The sequence below is a fragment of the Dipodomys spectabilis genome, unplaced genomic scaffold, assembly GCF_019054845.1.
Source record: "Dipodomys spectabilis isolate Male_0828 unplaced genomic scaffold, ASM1905484v1 ptg000125l, whole genome shotgun sequence".
NCBI classification, from domain to species: domain Eukaryota; kingdom Metazoa; phylum Chordata; class Mammalia; order Rodentia; family Heteromyidae; genus Dipodomys; species Dipodomys spectabilis.
The window spans coordinates 24,729,280-24,751,012 of NW_024870802.1; the positions used below are offsets into that span (position 1 = coordinate 24,729,280).

Here is a 21,733-nt window from a genome sequence, read left to right on the forward strand (position 1 = left end):
TGCTCTTGTGGCATTTTTTTATTTTTCCAAAGCACTAGCCAAAATTCATAATTTCAAATAGATTTCTGTGCTTGGTTTAGCCATACAATGTATTATCTATTATAATATAAATATTTGAGGGTAAGAGCCATTTCCTTTTTTAAAAAAAATCAATAGTCACTCACTGTGCTTAGTACATACTAGAAGGCCAGAAAGTGAATAAAATTATTCTTAAAATTATTGATGAAAAAGGATAATGTGATATAGATGATAGGTAGATAGGTAGATAGATAGATAGAGAGAGAGAGAGAGAGAGAGGGAGAGAGAGAGAGAGAAGAGATGGATAGATACACAGAAACCACAGAAAACTGTAAAAACAATGAATTCCAGTAATTTGCAACACCATGGTTGGAAATTGAGGTCGTTATGCTAAGTGCACTAAGTCAGGTGCAGAGGCAGCCTGCATAATGTCATAATGCATAATCATAATGCATAATCATGCTCCTATGTAACATCTAAAAGAGTTCATCTCACATAAGTTGAGAGTAGCATGGTAGTTATCAAAGGCCTGGAGCTGAGAAGGGCAGGGGCAAAGACTGACCCATGGTTGTTACGTTTTCATTAGTCAAAGAGAATGATAATGTACTGTATATTTCAAAAGGCTAGAGGAAAAATTAAATTATTTTTATCATAAATAATAAATAGTTAAAGACACATTTGTTTAATCTGATTTAAACATCATGCAATGGATATGTCTATGACACAATATTTAGTACTCCATTTTAATCTTTTCCATATTAAACAAACACATACATTTAGGAACTACCGTATTAAATACAATATTAAATAATATTGTCACTTGGAATTTTGAAAACGTGAGAGGCTTTGGACTATGCAGTCTCTCCTGTTGCAGGTGGCATCACCCACAGACACAAGCAATTTCGACAGTTTCCCTGAGGACAGCGACGAACCGCCCCCTGATGACAACTCGGGCTGGGATATAGACTTCTAATGCATTTCTCTTACCTGCTTCTGCCTTGCTGAAGACAGCTTTTTCTGAGACACAGCTGCCAGCAAACACGAGGGAAAGAGAGAAGATTAGTGCTCGGGGTCACCATGATGCCTTTGATCGATGCTGCTCCAGTAACTACAGTGGCATTAGGACTTATTGCTTAGATGACAATAGTGCTCTTTACATGTTTTCTGTTTTGAATCTAACATAGCAGTTGACATGGTGGTCCTGAAGCAAAGTCTTTCACCAGTAAAGAGATGTTGTTTTTTTCTGTTGTTGCAATGATCTTGCTTTGCTCTGATTATAATTTGAAAGACTGTAGGAGACACTTCAACTTAGTAGAGGAGTCTATACCCTGCTAGAGTTATCAAGAGGATGAAAGAATAATATATTGAGTAGGGGAAATGACTAGGGTACAGATCCTGGGCTTATTCCCTGTTTTCAAATGAAGGTTGTGAAATCTGTTACTGTGAGCCAGTAGGTATACTGTACACAGAAGACCACATATCTGTGGGTCACAGCATTCATGTCAAACCAGTGCTAGAAGTTTCACTATTTTATTTCCCAGCAGTGCTGATGACAAGACTGAATGTTATCTTTTCTTTCTGACAGATTTTTTAAAAATTGGTATGATAAAAGCACAACTGCTATGGGATTGCTGAGCCCTTTCTGTAGCAGAGTCATGTGTGTTTTCCGAAGATTGAAAAAAATGCATGGTATTTGTTTGTTCCTTTTTGATAAATTGGCATGACAGAATGGGAGGAAAAAACAATTCACAAAATCATTTCATATTTAAATATATATATATATACATATAGTGCTTAAAGAGGGTCCTGGAAATGAGTAGCAGCAAATTGGTTTTTATTTATTACCTAACATACCCTCAAACTGGGGCTTCAAATATTCCCTTTTATAAAAATGAACCCTTGGGGTAGGGGAGGGATAGGGTGGAAGGCATTAAGGTCCATCCAAAAAATAAAAAATAAAAAAACTCTATAGGTGCTATGTATATCTTTCATCTGTAATGTCAATGTCTGAACAGACAACAGAAATTCTAATCATTACATGTCTAGCCAGAGATGCAAGCATTTTCACTAAATTTATTAAATCAAATTTCTGTCAGATTTCACTTATACAACATAGTCTGGGTCTGAGAGAGAAAGGTGATATATATCATATATAATATATGATATTTACATATGATATTATATATATGATATATATATGAATGAACTAGCTCCTTGTCTTAGGCCTGAACTAAAAGAAACAAACATCAGAAAGAAATAGAAAATAAATACAGAGTCAAAGATATGAAGATTTTCTAGAACCAGGAACTTTGCTTATGTAAGGTCACAGAACATGACAAGAACCAGGTACTGATTATCTTTTGATGAAGTAGTCAGAATTTGTCAAAATAGGAAGAGTTTAGAGAGGAAAACAGGAAAGGGATTTCCTAAAAATAAAAGCTAAATAAGCCAGAAATAATTGCAATCCTGAAGTTTCTTGTTAGCTAGAAAAGCTTGGATTTTTAATATCAAATGTTTTCATGTGAGAAAAAGAATCAACAAATTAAGTCTGGTGATACCTGGCCATGTTACTGTGATTAGTTGTCCTATGTAGCAGAAGCTTCTTTCAGGCAGATACATTATACTTACACAGAGATATGTATTACCATCCAAGCTGTCATCCTGGTGTAGATATTTGTGTTAATTTGGCCTAAGAAATATATATTTGCTTTTTGGTCTAAGTATGTTTTGCTTGTTTTTTGTCTAAGTGTAGGTTTGGTCAGTGTAGAAAATTCTATAAAGTATGTCCAATTAGATTATGATGTCCCAGCCCAGAAAGCAAATATTATGAGTTTTGACTACATTTTTCATATTCAAAAGTACTTTAGAATATATTTTCAAAATATAATAGGCCGATGACCTATTATACTAAAGGTAAATAATTAGAAACTAATAAAAGCATTATAATTAGAAAAAATAAGACTTTGATCTAAGTTATTTATTGTATTATTGGCATTTTCCCTCCTTTTCAAGCAATTTTTCAAAATCAGTCTATTCCCAGACATCTGCTGATCACTATAGACTTAGAATATAAAGTGAAAAACATCTACTTAAAAGCTAGCTAGGATAGATGTTATTTCAGAAGTGTTGTTTCTTTTAACTGAGCTTTAAAATAGATCATTTCAACTTTAGCATCAATGTCAGTGACTTTTGTTGAAAGCTAGTGTAATTTAACCATGCTAAAGGCTTGGTAGAATATAGCATTTATTTTCCTTGTCATTAGCAAAGTGAATCTACTTCTACAATTAAAAAAAAAATCTCAACAGCCCCAGAAGTGGTCGGTAACAGAGGATTTGGGACCTATGGTTCAAGTCTAAGACAACATATGTGTAAGCACAATGGAAAGTGAGAAGTGGCATTCAGCACATTATAATTATAGGTTGTTTTCCCACTTAGAACTGAATCCCTATTCATTTCACATCATTGCATTAGATTGTTGAAAGCAATCACCAAAATAAAACAAAGGTGAGCTATAATTTCCAAGAACTGCTAACAGAAAACATTCACCTGGTATTCAATACTTAGTTTTAAGGATTTAAATCTCGTCTAAATGAAGACACTAGGGCTATACTTCATGGTCAGCTTCACAAAATGCATCTACTTTAGTTCTGAAATTTTCACATCTCCTCTTTTTTATTACATGAAAAAAATCTGGGTAAGTTAGAACAGTGCCAACCTGTTTGATTTGTTAACTGACTTAATTGTTAATATTTTGAGTATGGGAAATGGGGCTTTCTGTGTGTCTTGACTCACAAAGAAACTGAAAACTGCCAAGGGAAGGAATGCCATTATGTTTGAAATAAATTGAATTCATTAGAGAAAATGGTTTATGGAAATTGTTATAATTGATTTTTTTAGGTTTCTTTTTTGTTATTAAGAGATGTATCAGATCCATGTAGCATTTAAAACAAATTTATTTTGATTGTATTCTTTCAATTATATTTTTTCAATGATGGAAGAAACATGTGACAGACACATGTGAAATAATATATAAATTCAACTATAGAATTCTTGTAGTTTCATTTCTAAATAACTGAACTGATGATGAACTTAAAAGTCATCTATGAGATTGAAGGCAAGGATGTTAGAACTGAATTCAGAAAACAGATGATCTGTGCATTATCCATAAAAATGTTTTCTTTCACGATAGGACCACAGACAAATATTTATGTAAATAGATATTTTTGTGTGATATTTTGTGGTACATATAACTTTTTTTTAGTGTTTCACAGCATTATTATTTCTTTTTATTTTATTGAATAATGGTTTAGGTCCAAGTAGACTTGAATTAATGTCATATTTGTCAGTATTATTGAAAATTATGTCAACGGTACTGTCACTCATCTGTCCCATAGTTTAGAACATGACCTGGCTATCTGGCATTGTTGCAAGTGCCTTAAATTCATGGCATCTTATAAAAAAACAAATTTGGTGTTATGCTGCATGACAAAGACAAACACACCTCAAAATGTTGTCCTTTCTTAGCTTGCTGCGTTTTACAGTTCTTTCTGCTAACAATTTATAAACCTTTATTATATAACATTGATGAATTACAGAAATGATGAAGTTGTTCCCTTATTTCTGTTAAATGTTCCAGAGCTGTGTATCTGTTCATGAGATACAGCATCATTTCTGTGAAATGTATAAATGTATGTGCAGGTGAACTTAATACATGACATACTATCAGTCTGTATACAGGTATTCCTGTTTTGCTAAGTTGTGCCGAGTCAGTAAAATAAAACAAATTTGTGCAGTCAAATCCTCACATTTCTCATTGTGTTCACTCCATGAACCATGGTCCAACCCAAAAGAGTTAAAAAAATAAGTAAAAAAATTGGAAATGACTGCGCACCACACCTCGTTATGAAACCAATGATGAAAAAGTACCCTGGTGCACCTCTCAACAAAACAGGACGCTTTCTCTGAGTGCTTGTATATGCAAATCAGCTATGAAGCAAATATCCAACAGACTTAGAAAGCAAAACTTTGAAAGTATGTTGTTAGCTCTCCTCATTATCTGCTCCTGTGTCAACAGACAGAGCTCTGGGACCTTGACCATAACTCAGAGGTTTGGGCTTTCTGAGTAAAGGGATATTTCTTTTAAGCACCATCAATCAAATTAATTTTCAATGTATAATGTTTTTACAAATGGTGAGTTCTTTTGTATTCTTACAGCTATAGTTTATTTGACTGTCCTCTTCCCACTTGTTCTACATGAAAGAGTCTTTTGTTAGTCAGAATGCAACAAACCGTCATCAAATGGTCCTTGACCACTTGCACTCTTTACATGTAGATGAAGAACTTTTTCATAAACTTAACCTGCTTTGATTTGCTCTGTATTTTTCCTGCAGCTGTAATTGCCGAGTGCCTGTTGTATACTTTATAGAGTTGAAATAAAAAAATAATTACTTTTGAACTTAGTTGTGTTTCATTCGGGAAAAGAGTAAAAAACAAAACCAAACAGAATTTGTATATCATACTGGAGCTGAAATATTGCTGTCACACTGGAGAATGTACTTATAATCTAACCTAGCCTTTGTAAAATAATATAAGCTAATATAAAACAAATTTAACAATTTATCTTAAATAATTTAGCAATCCATCTTACACAATTCACCTTCCAGTGTGAATACTAAAACAAATAAAGGTATCCACATACTAAACCTGAAATTAACCGATTTCACTAGATTAGCACCATTCCCATAAATTACTCCTTTGGGTATTTCTCCTCCCGGTGCAAATTATGCAAAGGAGAAAGAGGAGGAGGAAGAAGAGGAGGAGCAGGAGAAGGAGAAGCAGAAGGAGGAGGAGCAGAAGGAGGAGGTAGAAGAAGAGGAGGAGGAGGAGGAGGAGGAGGACCAGGAGGAGGAGGAGGAAGAACAGGAGGAGGAGGAAGATGAAGAAGAAGAAGAAAAGGATCAAATATTAGTAGATGTTAGGAGATAATTATTTGATACGAAAAGAAACATGGATTCCTCTGATAAACCTCATACAAGGAGTGTAGAATTAAGGAGCAATGTGATGAACATAATGTACAAATTTCTCCAAAACCCCAGTGGCCACATCCTTTTTTGTATCTTTTTTTTGCTCCTCATTGCAAGACATGATGCAAAAGTCAAAACTAGCAACATAAAGAGTCTCAACTTGACTGATGTGCTTTTGTGGCACCACATTGCCAGTGACAGTGGGTTGAAACTCCTGTTTAGTGAAGAGTAGAAATTCAGTCCAATTACCTTTCTCATTCAGAGCCAATCTAAGAAAATATGCCATATCAAAACGACACATCCAAGAGTTTCATTTCTTCTTCAAATAAAACTGCAATGCATCTTGACATCTGTCCTTTTTGCTTTTGATTTTCTTTTTTCCCCTTTTTTTTCCTAGTTTTATTCTTCAAATATGTGGTGCATCATTACCAAATACAGACACCCTGCTATGCGGTAATATACCAGAACTCCTAACTGTAGTTTACTGACTATTAACCGCTCCCCATCTCTTTCCCCATCTTCCTTTCCATAGTGTGGTCACTCCCATTCTGCTCTTAACTTCTATGAAATTAACTTTTTATTTTAGATCAATTTGTTTAAAGTCCACATTTGTATGAAGTCGGATAGTACTAGTTTTTGTATGCCTGCCTTTGAATTTCACATCCTAGTTCTCAGACTTATCTTTCCTGATCCTGAAAGTTTATTCTTTTGGTCAAGCACAGTTTCAAGAGATATATGAAAGTCTGCACTTGGGATTATTTCTGCGATGAAGATTCATTGTGCTCACAACCTGACATGTTGAATTGAAACCCCTTTGTACAACTACTACTCCATTACATGCCTGAAGCTACAGGTAATCCTAAAGGTTGTATATTATGTTCCTCTCCAGACACGTATGAATAAGCTGACTTCATACATTAAGCACAGAGGTGTTGTTAAACCATGGCTAATAATAAAAAAAGAAAAGTAATTACGAGAAAAAAAGAAGCTCAAGAGAGGGAGAAAAAGAGAGAGGAGAGAAAGATGATTGTGATGGGAAAAAGAATTTTCAGATGGGAGTTTTCTATGGAGTCTCCGCACAATGAGCCGTTTCAAACTCCACTAGTACCGAGAAATGTGAACTCTATTTGGGATGTATGTGTGATACTCTATGGGAGGAATGTCTGGGATAAAGGAAGGTAATAGGAAGTGTGCAGTCTTCCCGGGCTGCAGTATTCTAAATCCACAGAGATGCTCTCATATCACCTACTGGTGATGCACATGGCATTTCATTAAAGAATCATTACTGTAGAGTAAAATGGGTTTCAAAAAAAACCCCACGGAACTAGATTGCATATGAGATTATTTGCATATGCAAGTCTCAAAGTGTGTAGCAACCCATGTTTTAGGAGAAAAATTCAATTGAAAAAACTTCAAGGGGATAAGGGAATAAAATGTAATGATTGCAGTTGGGTGGAATAATGGTGATGGGGGAGAATAGGATGGGGTGGGGGTGAAGAGTTGAATTTCCAGATTTCACTTGAGGTTGAGAGAAATCCTAAATCCTAACCCAGACAAGGATCACACACAGTAAAAAAACAAAAGGATGGTTTTAGCTCCTTATGAACACAGAAGCAAAAATTCTAATAAAAATATTGGTAAGCGTTGAGAAGGTAGCTCAGTGGTAGACCGCTTGCCTTGCATGCATGAGGCCCTGGGTTCGATTCCTCAGCACCACATAAGCAGAAACAAAAAAGCCAGAAGTGGCACTGTGGCTCAAGTGGTAGAGCGCTAGCCTTGAGCTGAAGAGCTGAGGGACAGCGCCCAGGCCCAGAGTTCAGGCCCCACGACTGGACCCAAAAAAAAAAAAAATATTGGTAAGACTAAGACAAACATATGTGTGTATTAAAACTGGCCACTTTCTCTCAGGAATACAAAGATGATAGAGCACTAGAGTTTCCTGTTTGCATGCTCAGCCACTTAAGGAAAGGAGAAAACTATTATCTTTTTTACTTATCTCTTAAACAGTGTGCACCATTTAAGAAAAAATAATAAATATAAAAATATCACCAGTTGTTTGTAGCTCAGATATATAACCCTAGCTACATAGGAGGTTGAGAACTGAGAATGAAAGTTTGAAGCCAGCCAGTGCAGAAAAGGCTGTAAGATTGGTATCCCCAATTAACCACCAAAATGCCAGAAGTGGGGCTGTGACTTAAGTGGTAGAGTGTAAGTCTTGAGCAGAAAGACTCAGTGACAGAGAGACCAAGCCCTGAATTCAACAGCCATGACCAGAAACAAAATAAAACTTAATTAGTTAATTAATGACTCATTTATTATTTTGCAAATATCTTCTATTTATATTTATGGGCACTAGTGGGGTTTAGAACTCAGGGACTTGTGCTTGCTAGGCTTCAGGCTACCACTGAGTCACTCACAATCCTTTCTGTGTCCATTATTTTCTAAATAGTTTAGCGTTTCACCTAGTCACTATGGATCTCAGTCCTCCTATTTATATGTCCCCTATAGCTTCTTTTACCACCATGTCTAGCCTCTTCCTCACTGAGATGAGGTCGGGTGAATTTTTCTGCCCAGGCTGATCTGGAACCTGCATCTTCCCAATCTGAGCTTCCCAAATAGCTAGGAATACGGGCATCCGAGAATCTCTTCTAAAGAAATCAGCATCGGGATTAGAACATTGAGTCCGAGGTTTGGCTTTCACCAGTGAGAGTGGACATCACACAATCCCACGTGTGCCCAAACAGAAGGAGGAGGAGGAGGAGGGAAGATGACTCTCTCCTTCAGCTGAAGCCTCCGTTTTCTCTTGACCTCAGAATCCAGCGCTCCTATTGGCAGGACATTGGACATGAGCATCTATATCAGCTTTCCTCCACAGACACACACTAGAGCTCTCTGGCTTTTTGTTTCTGATAGACTCTCCTGGTTCTCAGGCTTTAGGCTTGAACTGAAGGATGACCAGAGCTCCTCTCATTCTCCAGCATCATCAGATCTCCCTGCCTCCAGAGTCACTCCAGCCCATTCTCCTGACACTTCTCCTCATCCACATATATCCATGCAGCTCTATTTCTCTGAAGAACCCTAACCAAAGCAAGCAAACAACAACAAAAACATCCTTTTTAAAAAATAAGCCTACGTCAATATAAATTAAACAGATTTTAAGTGTAAAATGAATTTAAGGCAATTGGCCTAGGGGGAAATCCTAGCAAGCCACACAGTGCAATGGAGAGTGTAGGTTGTTTTGCTAGGAAGCCCAGGCCTGACTGTAGTTACGGCTTCTGCCCTGCTTAGCAAGCTAGCAACCTACCAGTAGCCTCATAGCCCAGGAGTGAACAATCAACATCTAAATGGATGGTGTTGGTGAGTAGGCATTGCTTTCACACCATCACCACGCTGGAAAATTCTGAGGGAAAGTAAGTCAAGAAACTTCTGTGTGGTTTCTGGTAAGAGTATTCACAGAAATAATCAAAAACAAACAAACCTGCATTTAAAAAATGTCAAGGCTGGAGTTAGGGCTACAGCTGAAAGTGGTGTAGTTTAATGGGCCTTGGGCATGACAGGCATCTCAGGCCTTCACCATGAGGGAGGTGGGGGAGGGAAGAGATAACGGGAAAACAACAAAGGAGAGGGTACTTATTGCCTTACTCATGTAACTGCAACCTCTCTGCACAGCAGCATCTTTACCATAAAATAAAATTTAAAAACATGGACTGTTTTATAAGATACTTTCATTTTTTTTAATATTTATTTTTTTTATTGTGAAAATACTGTACAGAGGGGTTACAATTACATGGGCAAGGTAATGAGTGCATTTCTTATCAAGCATTGTAGCCTCCTCCTTTGTTTCCCCTTCCCATCCCTTCCCAGCCTCCCCCGTCCCCCCGCCCAATCCATCCCCTCCCCCCACCAAAGTTGTAAAGTTCGTTTTCCACATGACAACTTTTACTTCTCGTTGTTGCAACGGGTCCACCTGTATCCTTATTTAAACGACTTGAATGGCAAATGCTCGCCTTTCATTGCTAACAAAACCAGGAAAGGACAAGTATCATGTTTTCCTTGTATTTCTTCCATATTTAAACAGCAGTACCTCTTCTTTGTTCAATAGTTTATTTTTTTGAATTTCACTGCTTTTTTAATGCCATTCGTGGGGCTTTTACCCAGGGCCTGAATGCTGTCTCTTGAGCTTTTGTGCTCAAGGCTAGTGCTCTCCCACTTGAACCACAGCTCCACTTTTGACATTTTTGTGGTTATTTGGGGATAAGAGTCTCGCAGACTTTCCTGCCCAGGCTGGATTCCGACCTCCCTCTCTGGAGCTCATCTCCTGAATATCTAGGATTACAGACTTGAACCATCAATACTTGGCTCTAATTTTCACTGTCAATAAAACCACAAGGGAATTAAAAAAAATTAGTAGCTGAGTGCCGGTGGCTCATGCCTATAATTGCCTATCATCCTAGCTACTCAAAAGGCTGAGACCTGAGGATCGTAGTTCAAAGCCAGCCCAGGTAGGAAAGTCTGTGAGACTCTTATCTCCAATTAACCACCAGAAAACTGGAAGTAGCACTGTGGCTCAAGTGGTAGAGCCCTTGCCTTGAGCTGAAGAGCTTAGGGTCAGCGCCCGGGCCCAGAGTTCAAGACCCATGGCTGACCACCCCCCTACCCCGAAAAAAAAAAAAAAAAGGACCTGGCCTACAATGGAATTCTAAATGCAAAGAAAACACACACTTTTTACCCTCACAGAGCTAGCCACCATTTCTAGCCACCATTTCATTCTAGAATTATCAGCAAAACGCAATGATACAAAGGAAATGATCTTGGTGAAGTTTGTGGCTAAGCTGAACTCACAAAGCTGTTGACTCTCACAAACTATGTTTCACTCCCTTGTCAAAATTACTGTAAAGCATGAATCTTGTTGCATGTAGAAAGGATGCACTGGGTAATAATGACACTTTGAGAGAAGATGCAGGCCTCCATGGAGATCAGCTCAGTCAAAAGGTGTGGGCCAGGTGCTATCAAGACAGTTCCATTTTGAAAACATCAACTGAGGTGAATTTGTTCCTTTAAAATCATTCCTATGAAGATATTTTAAAACGAAACACTAACATGATAGTATTTGTAGCTAAGAATTAATACCCTATAAATTCCAAATGAATGTTCAGAGATAACATTTCTCACATATTTCCCAGTATTTTTTTATTTTTTAAGTAATTCTAATAGTGAAACAGCATTATTTTCTGCCTTGTTGAAGACATTATTTTTATCTATTGAAGACAATTGGGCTGGAAGGAAACAATTGGAAGTTGTTTAAAATTATTCACTATTAAATAGCTAACTGCATCACTACCATTAACATATATGTCACACTGCTGTTGATTTATAAACATTTTTGTTTTTTTAATATTTATAGTTTACATTTGCTTTAATGCAGTGTATTATTCTATTACAATTATTGCTTTGTATAAGATTACTAATTTTTAAAGTATATTTCATTATCTTTAACAGTTATACAAAGGAGTTATCATTCAACACATCAGCTTGTGAATATAATGCATCTTGAGCAATGTCACACTTTACATCATTTTCCCTCTTCCCTTCCTACCTAAATCCTTCCCTCAATTTTCTTAATTTCATGAGGCAGATTAATTTTTGCTTTCTTTCTGAAAGTGGAAGGCCTTCTCATTCAACTATAAATGCCTTTATTTTATAAATTATGGTTTATAACATTTTTATGTGGGGTTGAAGGCTTGACTCCAGGGGTAAAGTGACTTCCTAGCAAATGTGAGACCTGAATATAAAGCCCAACAAAACACACACATACACACACACACACACACACACACACACACACACACACACACACACACACATACACGACAAGTTAAAAACTCAAAAAAATAGTCTGATATGTGAATTTGCCTAAAATACATTCCGTCTAGGATTACTCCATAAACGTAATCTATAGACTTTGACATCTGTATGCAGAAATGCAAGATAGAGCCTGCTAATTTCAATTGAACCAAAAAAGCATTTCTTGAAAAGCTGAATCTCAAGCTCGTTGCTTTTCTTTTTAACATACAGTATTGACACTATTAACCATAATCACTCAAATTCTATCACGTGGTGATTTAAATGTATTGTACAAACACGTACTGTGTAGAATATTAGGAAAGGCAGGACAATGTCTGCCGTGGAAGAATTCTTACCCTAGCAGGTGGAGAGAGAAAGAGCACACGATCCATAGGATTGGAAATGGAAAACCTCTGAAAAGTGAACTATGGGAATCAACAACCTTCACCTTTCCACACGGAGAAATTTTACAAGACATCCACCAGAGGGCAGCAGAAGAGCGGGTTTCTCCCTAGTCCCAGAGCACTGATTTCCCCCCCCCCCCCCCCCCCCCCCCCACCAGCGCTGCCTTTCCTCTGCCCCTTCCCTCCCACTTCTAATTAAGTTAAAGTCTCTGTATTTATTTGGCCGTGAACTGACACCGCAAACCAACACAGCCACTGTAGTGTGAATGGATTTGCGAGCAGGCCAGGGGCTTCAGCCAGATGAATGTGCTGAGCACAAAGTCCACTCACAGCCGAGCAAAAGGACTATTTGTGAAAATGCCATCCTGGCTCAAGTCTGATTAAGACCGGGGGTCCCTCGGCCGTTTGATCTTCGTGCATCAAAGAGACTTTAAACAAGCTTCATTTTACACCACTGTATGCTGACACAAGTGCAGCCACCGTGAGCAGCGGGCCCCAGAAAGCCTGCAGCCCATGGAGCCCCGCCAGGAGTCCGGACTGGCTGTTCGTACAGGGTCCCACAGTCCCAGGTGGGGGCTCATTCCTCCAATTGGACAGACCTCTGGATTCTCCGGCCAAGTAGGGTTGGGGGTGAAAAGGCCAAGAGTCCTGCAGCAATGTCTATGTTCATGTCACCTCGAGATCCTAGTACAATTCACTAGCGTGAAGTTTAAAGATAGTTGGAAAGATCAGCTAGCTCTACTACCCTAACTTTGTAATGAAAAGAAAATAATCACCGCCTCTGCCTCTGTCTCCTCTCTCTGTCTCTGGTTCTTCTGTATCTCTTTCTCTCTCTCCCTGTTGCATGCACACGCAAACACACACACACACATCACACACATCTTTTGGAAGAAAAAAAAAAACAAACCAGGGTCTAGTAATTCGACTCATTTCCAGGGAGTTAGACTTCACATGACAGCTTTTTTTTTTTTTTTTCAAAATCAGCATAATTATTGATTACAAGGAATCGTGCATGAACTTTAGGCTGCTGCAAAACAGAAGGCATGTGGCAAGACACTCCACCAAAACACAAAAGGCCTTGCTCTGGCAACACTTGGTGAGAAAGAGGGACAGAAGTTTCCCCTTGCTTCCCCCCAAACAGAGTCTCCATCCATCCACCTCCCCTGTGGCTTCCCATTCACGGATGAAAACCCAGCACCCACTTCAAGTGAAATTTCAAGTGAAATCAAGGTCCCACATCCACCAATCACCATGGAAGAGCCCAGAGTTTAGCTGGGGACATCCAGACACCATGACCATAACCCTCAGAGAACACCTAAATGATTTAGTAAGGTAATGTGTAAGAACCCAGTGACTTAAGAACAGTTTTCTCTAGACCTGGATGCTGTTTCCTGGGGGGTCTCGTGTCCCCCTGCTGGCCTGTCCTATGGTCAGGATAGTGAGTCCTGTAGAGGATGGGAAGGGGCTGCACAGTAGCCCAGGCCTTCACACAACACACTTTTCCCAGTGTCCTGAATTCAGAGAAGATACAGACCACCGTCCATGCTTGTATTTAGTCAAGTCTTGTTGGATTCTGGGCTCTATTCTCACTCATTTTTTTAGTGCTTTGCTCCTGTACCTCCTTCTGGGCTGGGTTAGAAAGCCCTCATGAAGCCAGGCTTATCTTGACTGGCCATCACCACTGGCCAGATAAACACAGTCACTATCAACAGATCTCCCATTCTCTTTGTACTGGGAACTGCAGAAAATCCCCCCTCTCCGGGGAATCCCACCCCAGGCCCAGTCTGAAAGCTCTGTAACCTTATGAAGGGCATTAAGACCAAATATCTTTTAAAAAAGCCGATAAGAAAGACCTGACATTTTTTTTTTTTTAACACCAGGGATGAGAGATGCCTGCCATAAATTCAAGAGAGGCATCCGCAAAAACAGGTAGCTAACTGTGATTCTGTGATTTCCTAGGGAAATGAAATGAAGTGTCCGTGAATCTACTTCCTTTGATTTAACAAAGCAGAAGATTGAAAGAATGAAAAGAAGGAGTGAGGAAAGCAGATGTGGGGGAGACCAACATGTATCCATCATAAAAGCACCTCAGGGGCTGGGAAGGTGGCTCAGCGGTAGAGCGCTTGCCTTGCATGCCTGAGGCCCTGGGTTCGATTCCTCAGCACCACATAAGCAAAAAAGAAAAAATCCGGAAGTGGCGCTGTGGCTCAAGTTGTAGAGTGCTAGCTTTGAGCTGAAGAGCTGAGGGACAGCACCCAGGCCCAGAGTTCAGGCCCACGACCAGACCCCCCCCCCCAAAAAAAAAAAAACCAAAAAACAAAAAAAACCACCTCAGATAACAAAGATGGAAAATTAGTTTGCAATGGCAAACTATGGGTGGGTTTGTCTCCTGAATGAAGAGGCTCATGATATTCAGTGCCTAGAACGGAGCACTTTAGAATATGAGACAGCTTTGCCAAATGCCCTTGCTGAGTGACAAGGTTCAATTTGGTTGGAGTAAACATAGTTCTCCTGCTCTAACTCTAATATTAAGCTTACATATAAAATGTGTTCATTATCTAGACTGGATCAAATAACAGTCAGAGTTCTCTGCAGGACAAAATAAACTGAACGTAATAGACTGCCTATGCCTGTCCTGCTTCTGCTACCTCGAGCTGTTGGAGAGGCTCAGAAAACCATCTGATCGCCTCCTCTTCCTTCACACTTGTTGAGTATAGTTCTTGGACTTTTCCCCTTGTTTTCCAGGACCAATATGTATCAAAAATAGAATGTGTTTGGGGATGGGATGGACTCGATCCCATTCCCACCTGAACATATTTTCCAACATAACATAATTCCCTAAAAACAAGGATCCTGTTATTGACCCCTTCATGATCTACTGCTAATAGTGAGCACCACTGCATATTAACAGAATGAATTTCCCTTTACCTGTGTGTGTGCACACACATGCATGCATGCACGTGCATGCTTGCATGCACATGCACAGGTTCTAAGTCTTGAACTCAGTTCCTGGCGGCTATCCCTGAGTTGTTTTGCTCATGGCTAGGCTGCTTGAGCCACAGCTCCACTTCTCTCTTTTTTTGTGGATGATTGGAGATAAAGAGTCCCATTGAATTTTCTTGCCCAGGCTGGTCCTCGGATCTCAGCCACCTTAGTACCTATTATTATACATGTGAGCCACTGATGCCTAGCTTCCCTTCTACTCTTTACCTATCTTCTTCTTGCTGTTAATATCTGTGAGTAAACCAGAACTTGGAGAGGATTTTCAAAGGGTGATGACTCTATTAAAAAAGCAAAGTTCTCCATTTGGAAAAGAAGGTTCCTGAACGAGTTTACCTCACCTAATTCTCCTCCCAGACTAACTGAAGGTGGATTAGATAAGTATTCATCTTTAACAAGCAGCACCAGGAACAGTGGATGGCACATAGTAGGAACTCAGATATGTTGCCTACTCATTATTAGCTTCTTAACTCATGGCAAACTCAGGAAGAACCTAAGTACAAATGAAGGTAAAAATAGCCTATAGGTTTCATTTGTGAATGCAAACTCTCAGCGAGCTGTGTGCACTGATGTTAACATGTAGTAGTCATGGACCACTTCTTCTTAAAATAGGGAAAGACATTGGACTTTGAAGTACCATAAATGTATCTATAGCAGTACTTAACTAGGATAATAGGACCAGGAAAGATACTTCAACTCTTCAGATAGGTAGTCAATTTCTTACCTTAGATTTCAACATTATACAAGTTTAAGATAGTTTATATAGATTTTGTAATACTCCCAAAGTGCTGCACACATTAATTATTGATATTATTAATATTCTGCAATGACAATGTGACACCTAAACTCTCCTATTCCTTTACCCTTCTACATGATAATGTCTCTGTACTGACATGAAGTTCAAGTCCACTATCTGGTAGCCATAATCTACCCAGGGACTCTTGCTGCATTGTTAATTCTGGTGTTCTCTTTATATAAAACATAATTTAAAAGTCTCTCCTTTGTTTCTAAATATTTTATTTACTCAAAATAATTCTAGTAAACTAGCCAAGTCTACACCATTGTATACATTCATAATAACACCTAAAGACATACAGAAAGATTAATCCACGTTATAATGTCAAGCTATAATTTCTCAGTAAGCCAGTGGAAATTTCGCAAGAAAGATGGAAGTCTGAAAGAGAGGAACATCAGTGAAATTAAAAGCTCCAAGGAGGAACTGCTTAGAAGACTGTCCCTGCAGGAATCTTGGAACTCAGGAAACAGAACATATATCATGACAGACTCTTTCGTAAATCTCATTTCCTTGTCAAGTTCAAGAGTCTATTTCTTCTAGACTACCACTGGTTACCATTGGTGGCCTTCCCAGTCATGATTATATTAGATCAGTGTGCAGTAATTACAGATATTCTAGAGGTTGCAGGAACATAGGATAAATACATCCAGTCTTTTCTATTCAACAGTGATTTTTCAGTCATTTCTTTTATTTAACTCACATTTTCTCACACATATAAGGCCAACTTGTTATTAAACAGTTATGTGCATTTTGTATCTTTTCATTACTATAATTTTCTTATTACTCTACCTTTTCTAATTGCTGTTTAGAATAAAGAGAACTTGAACTTTTTTTGTGTCTCTACTGGGACTTGAAGTCAGGGCCTGTCCACTGTCCATTAATTTTATTTGCTCATGGCTGGCACTCTACCACTTGAACCACAGCTCCACTGTCAGCTTTTTGTTGTTGTTGGTCATGGGGCCTGAACTCTGGGCCTGGACTCTGTCCCTCAGCTCTTCAGCTCAAGACTAGCGCTCTACCACTTGAGCTACAGTGCCACTTCCAGTCTTTTCTGCTTATGTAGTGATGAGGAATTGAACCCAGGGCCTCATGCATGCAAGGCAAGAACTCTACCACTGAGCCACCTTCCCAGCCCCCAATTCCAGCTTTTTGATGGTTAATTGGAGATAAGAATCTCACACACTTTTCTGGACTGACTGGCTTCAAAGTGAATTCCTCCAATCTCAGCCTCCCGAATATCTAGGATTACAAGAATGAGCCACCAGTGTGCCAGGTAAGAACTTGAAGTTCATTGTCAAAAATGATCCCTCTGGCTCATAAATATCTGAATTCACTTCATGCCTTACCTTGCCACCACATATTACCCCACATATACACACCCCAAAAGGGAAAATGAAGACGTTAGTTATAACACAAATGGTAGGACAGTGATGTGGCACTAATTCTAATGTACTTTTAGTGGCTAAGTAGATAATGATTGTAATTCATAAGTATTACCAGCTGTACTTTTATTATTTTTTACCCACTGATGTCATTCACATTAAATTCACTCTGGTAACCTGTAGGTCGGAGCATTACACTCATAACCTGATATGGAATTGAATTGTAACCTCTTTGCATAAGTTCTTACTGATAACAATAAAAAGTGAATTCTCGGGTTCACTTCCAGCCGGCCCCGCCTTGGTCCTTGTAGTAGAACTTATTCTTCTATCCTGTGTGGCGAGAAAGACAGGAGTTGGGATCAAAACAAGCTCTCTCAAGTCTTGGGATATGCAATAGTAATGAGGAAGTCAGGCCCTAAGCCTTGAGGGGTTCTTATCTTCCTCCATTAACCCACCACTGAGAAAGTGGAGCTCCTGGCAGGACATGGAGGAATGGCTGACCCTGCACAGTGGACTCTGTCCTGGCCAGCTACAGGCCACTTTGATCTCCTGTGTCTGCCTAATCAAGTTCATCTACTGCCCCAACTGACCAGATTCAAAGAACCACATTAAGTAGTTTGATTACCCGTTGGTCATTTCCCTTCACCACTGATCTAGTTTCCAAATGTCAGTCTCTCGCCTCCTTCTCTAAACGTCCCATCAAAAGAGAATTCTTTCTTCTCCCCTCTTATCCTCGTTTGATGTGTAAATTTCCCTGTCTTTACACATTTTTTTTTCTTCTGATGGTGGTAGGGAGAGGGAGGGGTGGAGGAGAGCCTCGAGGTGAACTTCATCCGAATCTGGTCGCTAAAGGGTTAATCAGGGTACCTCTTTCTAGAGCCTTCGAGTGAGCGATCAGATTGATAGTTAATACTGAGCTACTGAATATTATTCAATGCTTAATTTAGAATTATTGGTGTGCACAATAAACCAGCCTAAGAGAAAAAGAGGGGCAAAAACAAAATGGTTTTGCAGTCACTAGCCTACCCTTGTGACTCTGAAAAACAACATCAGACACAAATAATCCAGTCCCCACTGCAAAAGGGGGACCCAGAGCTCTCCTTGAGTTCTGCCGGCTGGGTTGATTAACATCACCCACGGGTTCTAAAGCGCCCTGCGAGCTGTCACTCGCTAGGCGGGCTGCCCCAGCGCGAGGCCCGGCCGCCCAGGGAGGGCGGGGTGAGGAGTGTCACACACACCCCTTCAACTCCGTGTGTACAAACACACCCCCTTCCAGCCCCTCCCAACGCTTTGAAATCCCATCCTGGGCTTTGTTGTCTACCCCCCAAGGGGCCGGGAATGCGCGCAGCCCCGGGTATAAAGGCGGCAGTGGTGGCCTGGGTGAAGCAGAGCTGCGCTGCGCGCTCCCCGCAGCTGAAGGTTGCAGACATCCCCTGCACCCCCAAATTCTGCAGCCGCCGCGCCTGCATCCCCACCCCCCCCACTCCCGTTGGCAAAGTGACATTCATTCCTTCCCCCTCCCCGGCCTTCTTTGCACTTGATTCTTTCGGCGATGACGGTGGCGGGCGCACGGGTGGCCGCTCGATTCGCAGTCGCCTTTCTAGTGGCCGCTCTCGGCCACCCGGCTCTGCTGGGAGTGGGCGCCACCTTGAACTCCGTGCTGGTCAATTCCAATGCGATCAAGAACCTGCCCCCGCCGCTGGGTGGCGCTGCCGGCCACCCCGGCTCCGCCGTCAGCGTGGCGCCCGGGGTGCTGTACGAGGGCGGGAACAAGTACCAGACCCTGGACAACTACCAGGTGAGATGGGGATTCGGGGGGGGGGGCAGACATGCAGCGTCCTGGAAGTGGGGTGTGTGATGATGGCCTCACGTCTGGCCCGGAGGGAAGGGAACGTGGGAGATTCCGGTTGCATTGGGGCAGCAGTGGGTGGGGTGGGGGTGCGCGCGCGCGGCTTGTGCAGAAGCTCCATGATGATCACCTCGGGCTGGACGGCGGGGGTCGGGGGATGCTTCGGGGTAAACGCAGAACCTGGGGGCCTCACCGTCCGCCTCCGGCTCCCCTCCCTCAGCCGTACCCCTGCGCCGAGGACGAGGAGTGCGGCTCGGATGAGTACTGCGCCAGCCCGCTCCGCGCAGGGGCCGCGGGCGCGCAGGTCTGCCTGGCCTGCCGGAAGCGGCGCAAGCGCTGCGTGCGCCACGCCATGTGCTGCCCCGGGAACTACTGCAAAAATGGTGAGTCTCCCTCTTGGTAGATTGAAGCCCTCCCCCCACCCCCTCCCCCTCCATCTTCCCCCCTCCCCCCCCCCCCCCCCCCCGTCCAGGCCCCTGATTGTATGAGAAGGGGAAGAAAGCCCTGTGTATCTCTGGGGGCAGCTGGGGTGGGTGCCACCTGCGCCAAGGAGATTTAAGTTTGCAAGGTGCCTCTTGGAATGTCTGCATTACACGTGTTGAGTCCGGAGGTCTGGGAAGCACCCCCCCCCCCGCCCCATCTTCCTCCTTAAAAGTTTGTCTTGTTCAGGAAGCCTGGGGGTCGGGGGGGGCGCAACTTAGAAAATGAGGAGGGCCAGGAATGAGGGGTGGAGGGGGGTGCAATTCTGAGACTAAGACCAAACCCTGGCAATGATCTGCCTATCTCATGTTCCTTAAAGACGACTTTTGCCCAACTGTCTCTTCTTTATTTTCTCTGGAAGTGCAAAAGATTGTCAGCCAAAACCCAGACTAAAATTCGTCTTCCCTGGCCACCTATGCGGGCTTTCTGGAAGGTCTGGCATCCAGGCTGGCTCCAACATCCTCCGTCCACGCTCTTCCCCTCCTCCCCCTCACCTTAAAATAAGTACTCTTCTCCCCGCCCCTCCACCCCAGCCACAGATCCACAGGATTTTAATGTCTCAAAGAGGTAGAGTCAGACAGCCCAAGAGGTCTCTAAAAATAAACTCACTGGGTGGCCACCCTCCCAAGCATCCAGCGGCAGTGCAGAATGGGCGAACTCAATCTCTGTAATATCGAAATTATATAGTAAAGGAACTGCTGGGTGAAACTGTCATCAGCCAGGCAGCTGGCACTGCATACGTTTTCCTCAGTCCATCCGTGCTCATACAGCCCCTCGGCAAGAGGAACTCTTTTTTTAAGATAAAAATAAGTGAATTTCTTCTCCCCCCAATAAAAAGATAATATTATAATGGACAGAAGTATCACTGCCACTAGCAGAGTCCGTGGGAATGCATTTTTCATGGCTAGACGACTTACTGGCCGATCCTTTGGTCTGTTTATCTGGGCAGTTTTGCAGTAATACCAGGGAGTTAAACTATTAGGGTGCTCACAAGGAAGTCCGATTTCAGAACAGCCCTGCTAGGGCTGTAACATTCTACAGCTTGGAAATTAATCTCTACTTCCGGCTTCCTTAGGGATATGTGTGCCTTCTGACCACAGTCACTTCCATCGAGGAGAAATCGAGGAAACCATCATTGAAAGCTTTGGTAACGATCATGGCACCTTGGATAGCTACGCCAGGAGGACCACGCTGTCTTCAAAAATATATCACACCAAAGGTAGACGCAAGGACCTTATCCTTTTATTCTTCTCTAGAAGCGGAATGGAAATGTCAGCCGAATTCGCTTCGTGAATTGGCACAGGTGTAACCACGTAACTGATGTGCTTTGTCTCTTGTCTCCTTCCCCAGGTCAAGAAGGTTCCGTCTGCCTGCGATCCTCAGATTGCGCCACCGGCTTGTGTTGTGCTAGACACTTCTGGTCCAAAATCTGCAAACCTGTCCTCAAAGAAGGTCAAGTGTGTACCAAGCACAGGCGAAAAGGCTCCCATGGGCTGGAGATATTCCAACGCTGTTACTGCGGAGAAGGGCTGTCTTGCCGGATACAGAAAGACCACCATCAAGCCAGTAATTCCTCCAGGCTTCACACCTGTCAGAGACACTAAGCCAGCTGTCCGAAATGCAGTGGACTCCTTTTATATAATATATGCTACGAAAATCTTTTATGACTTTTATCAGTTCAGTCCTGAGAATGTACACGTTTTGTGGTGATCGTTTAAGCATTCCGACAATACCTTTCAAAAATCTGGAGTGTAAGACCCTCGTTTCTTGAAGGAACTCCTTGTGATTGCAGTAAATTACTGTGTTGTAAATTCTCTGTGTGGCACTTAACCTGTAAATGCAACAAAACTTTTAATTATTTTTCCCTTCAGAGGTGCTGCATTGTCTCTTGTTTCTCTTGTTATGTAAAGTTTTGTACACATTGATTGTTCTCTGAA

General features: G+C 41.3%; 2 protein-coding genes across 3 annotated transcripts in view; both read left to right on the top strand.

The window, feature by feature from the left end:
* Positions 1-5,473, top strand: part of Prkg1 (protein kinase cGMP-dependent 1) — a 1,051,642-nt gene extending 1,046,169 nt beyond the window's left edge. For both annotated transcript variants that reach the window (XM_042689193.1, XM_042689194.1), the window contains exon 18: positions 893-5,473. In XM_042689193.1, coding sequence (XP_042545127.1) covers positions 893-991 — 99 coding nt within the window. In that variant the 3' untranslated portion in view covers positions 992-5,473. The remainder of the gene's footprint in view (positions 1-892) is intronic.
* Positions 5,474-18,956: 13,483 nt separating this feature from the next.
* Dkk1 (dickkopf WNT signaling pathway inhibitor 1) lies at positions 18,957-21,484 on the top strand. Its single transcript, XM_042689531.1, has 4 exons — positions 18,957-19,265; positions 19,537-19,699; positions 20,872-21,015; positions 21,147-21,484. Exons 1-4 carry the CDS (start codon positions 19,020-19,022, stop codon positions 21,398-21,400), a joined length of 807 nt encoding a protein of 268 aa, XP_042545465.1. The 5' UTR covers positions 18,957-19,019; the 3' UTR covers positions 21,401-21,484.
* The last annotated feature ends 249 nt before the right edge of the window (positions 21,485-21,733 follow it).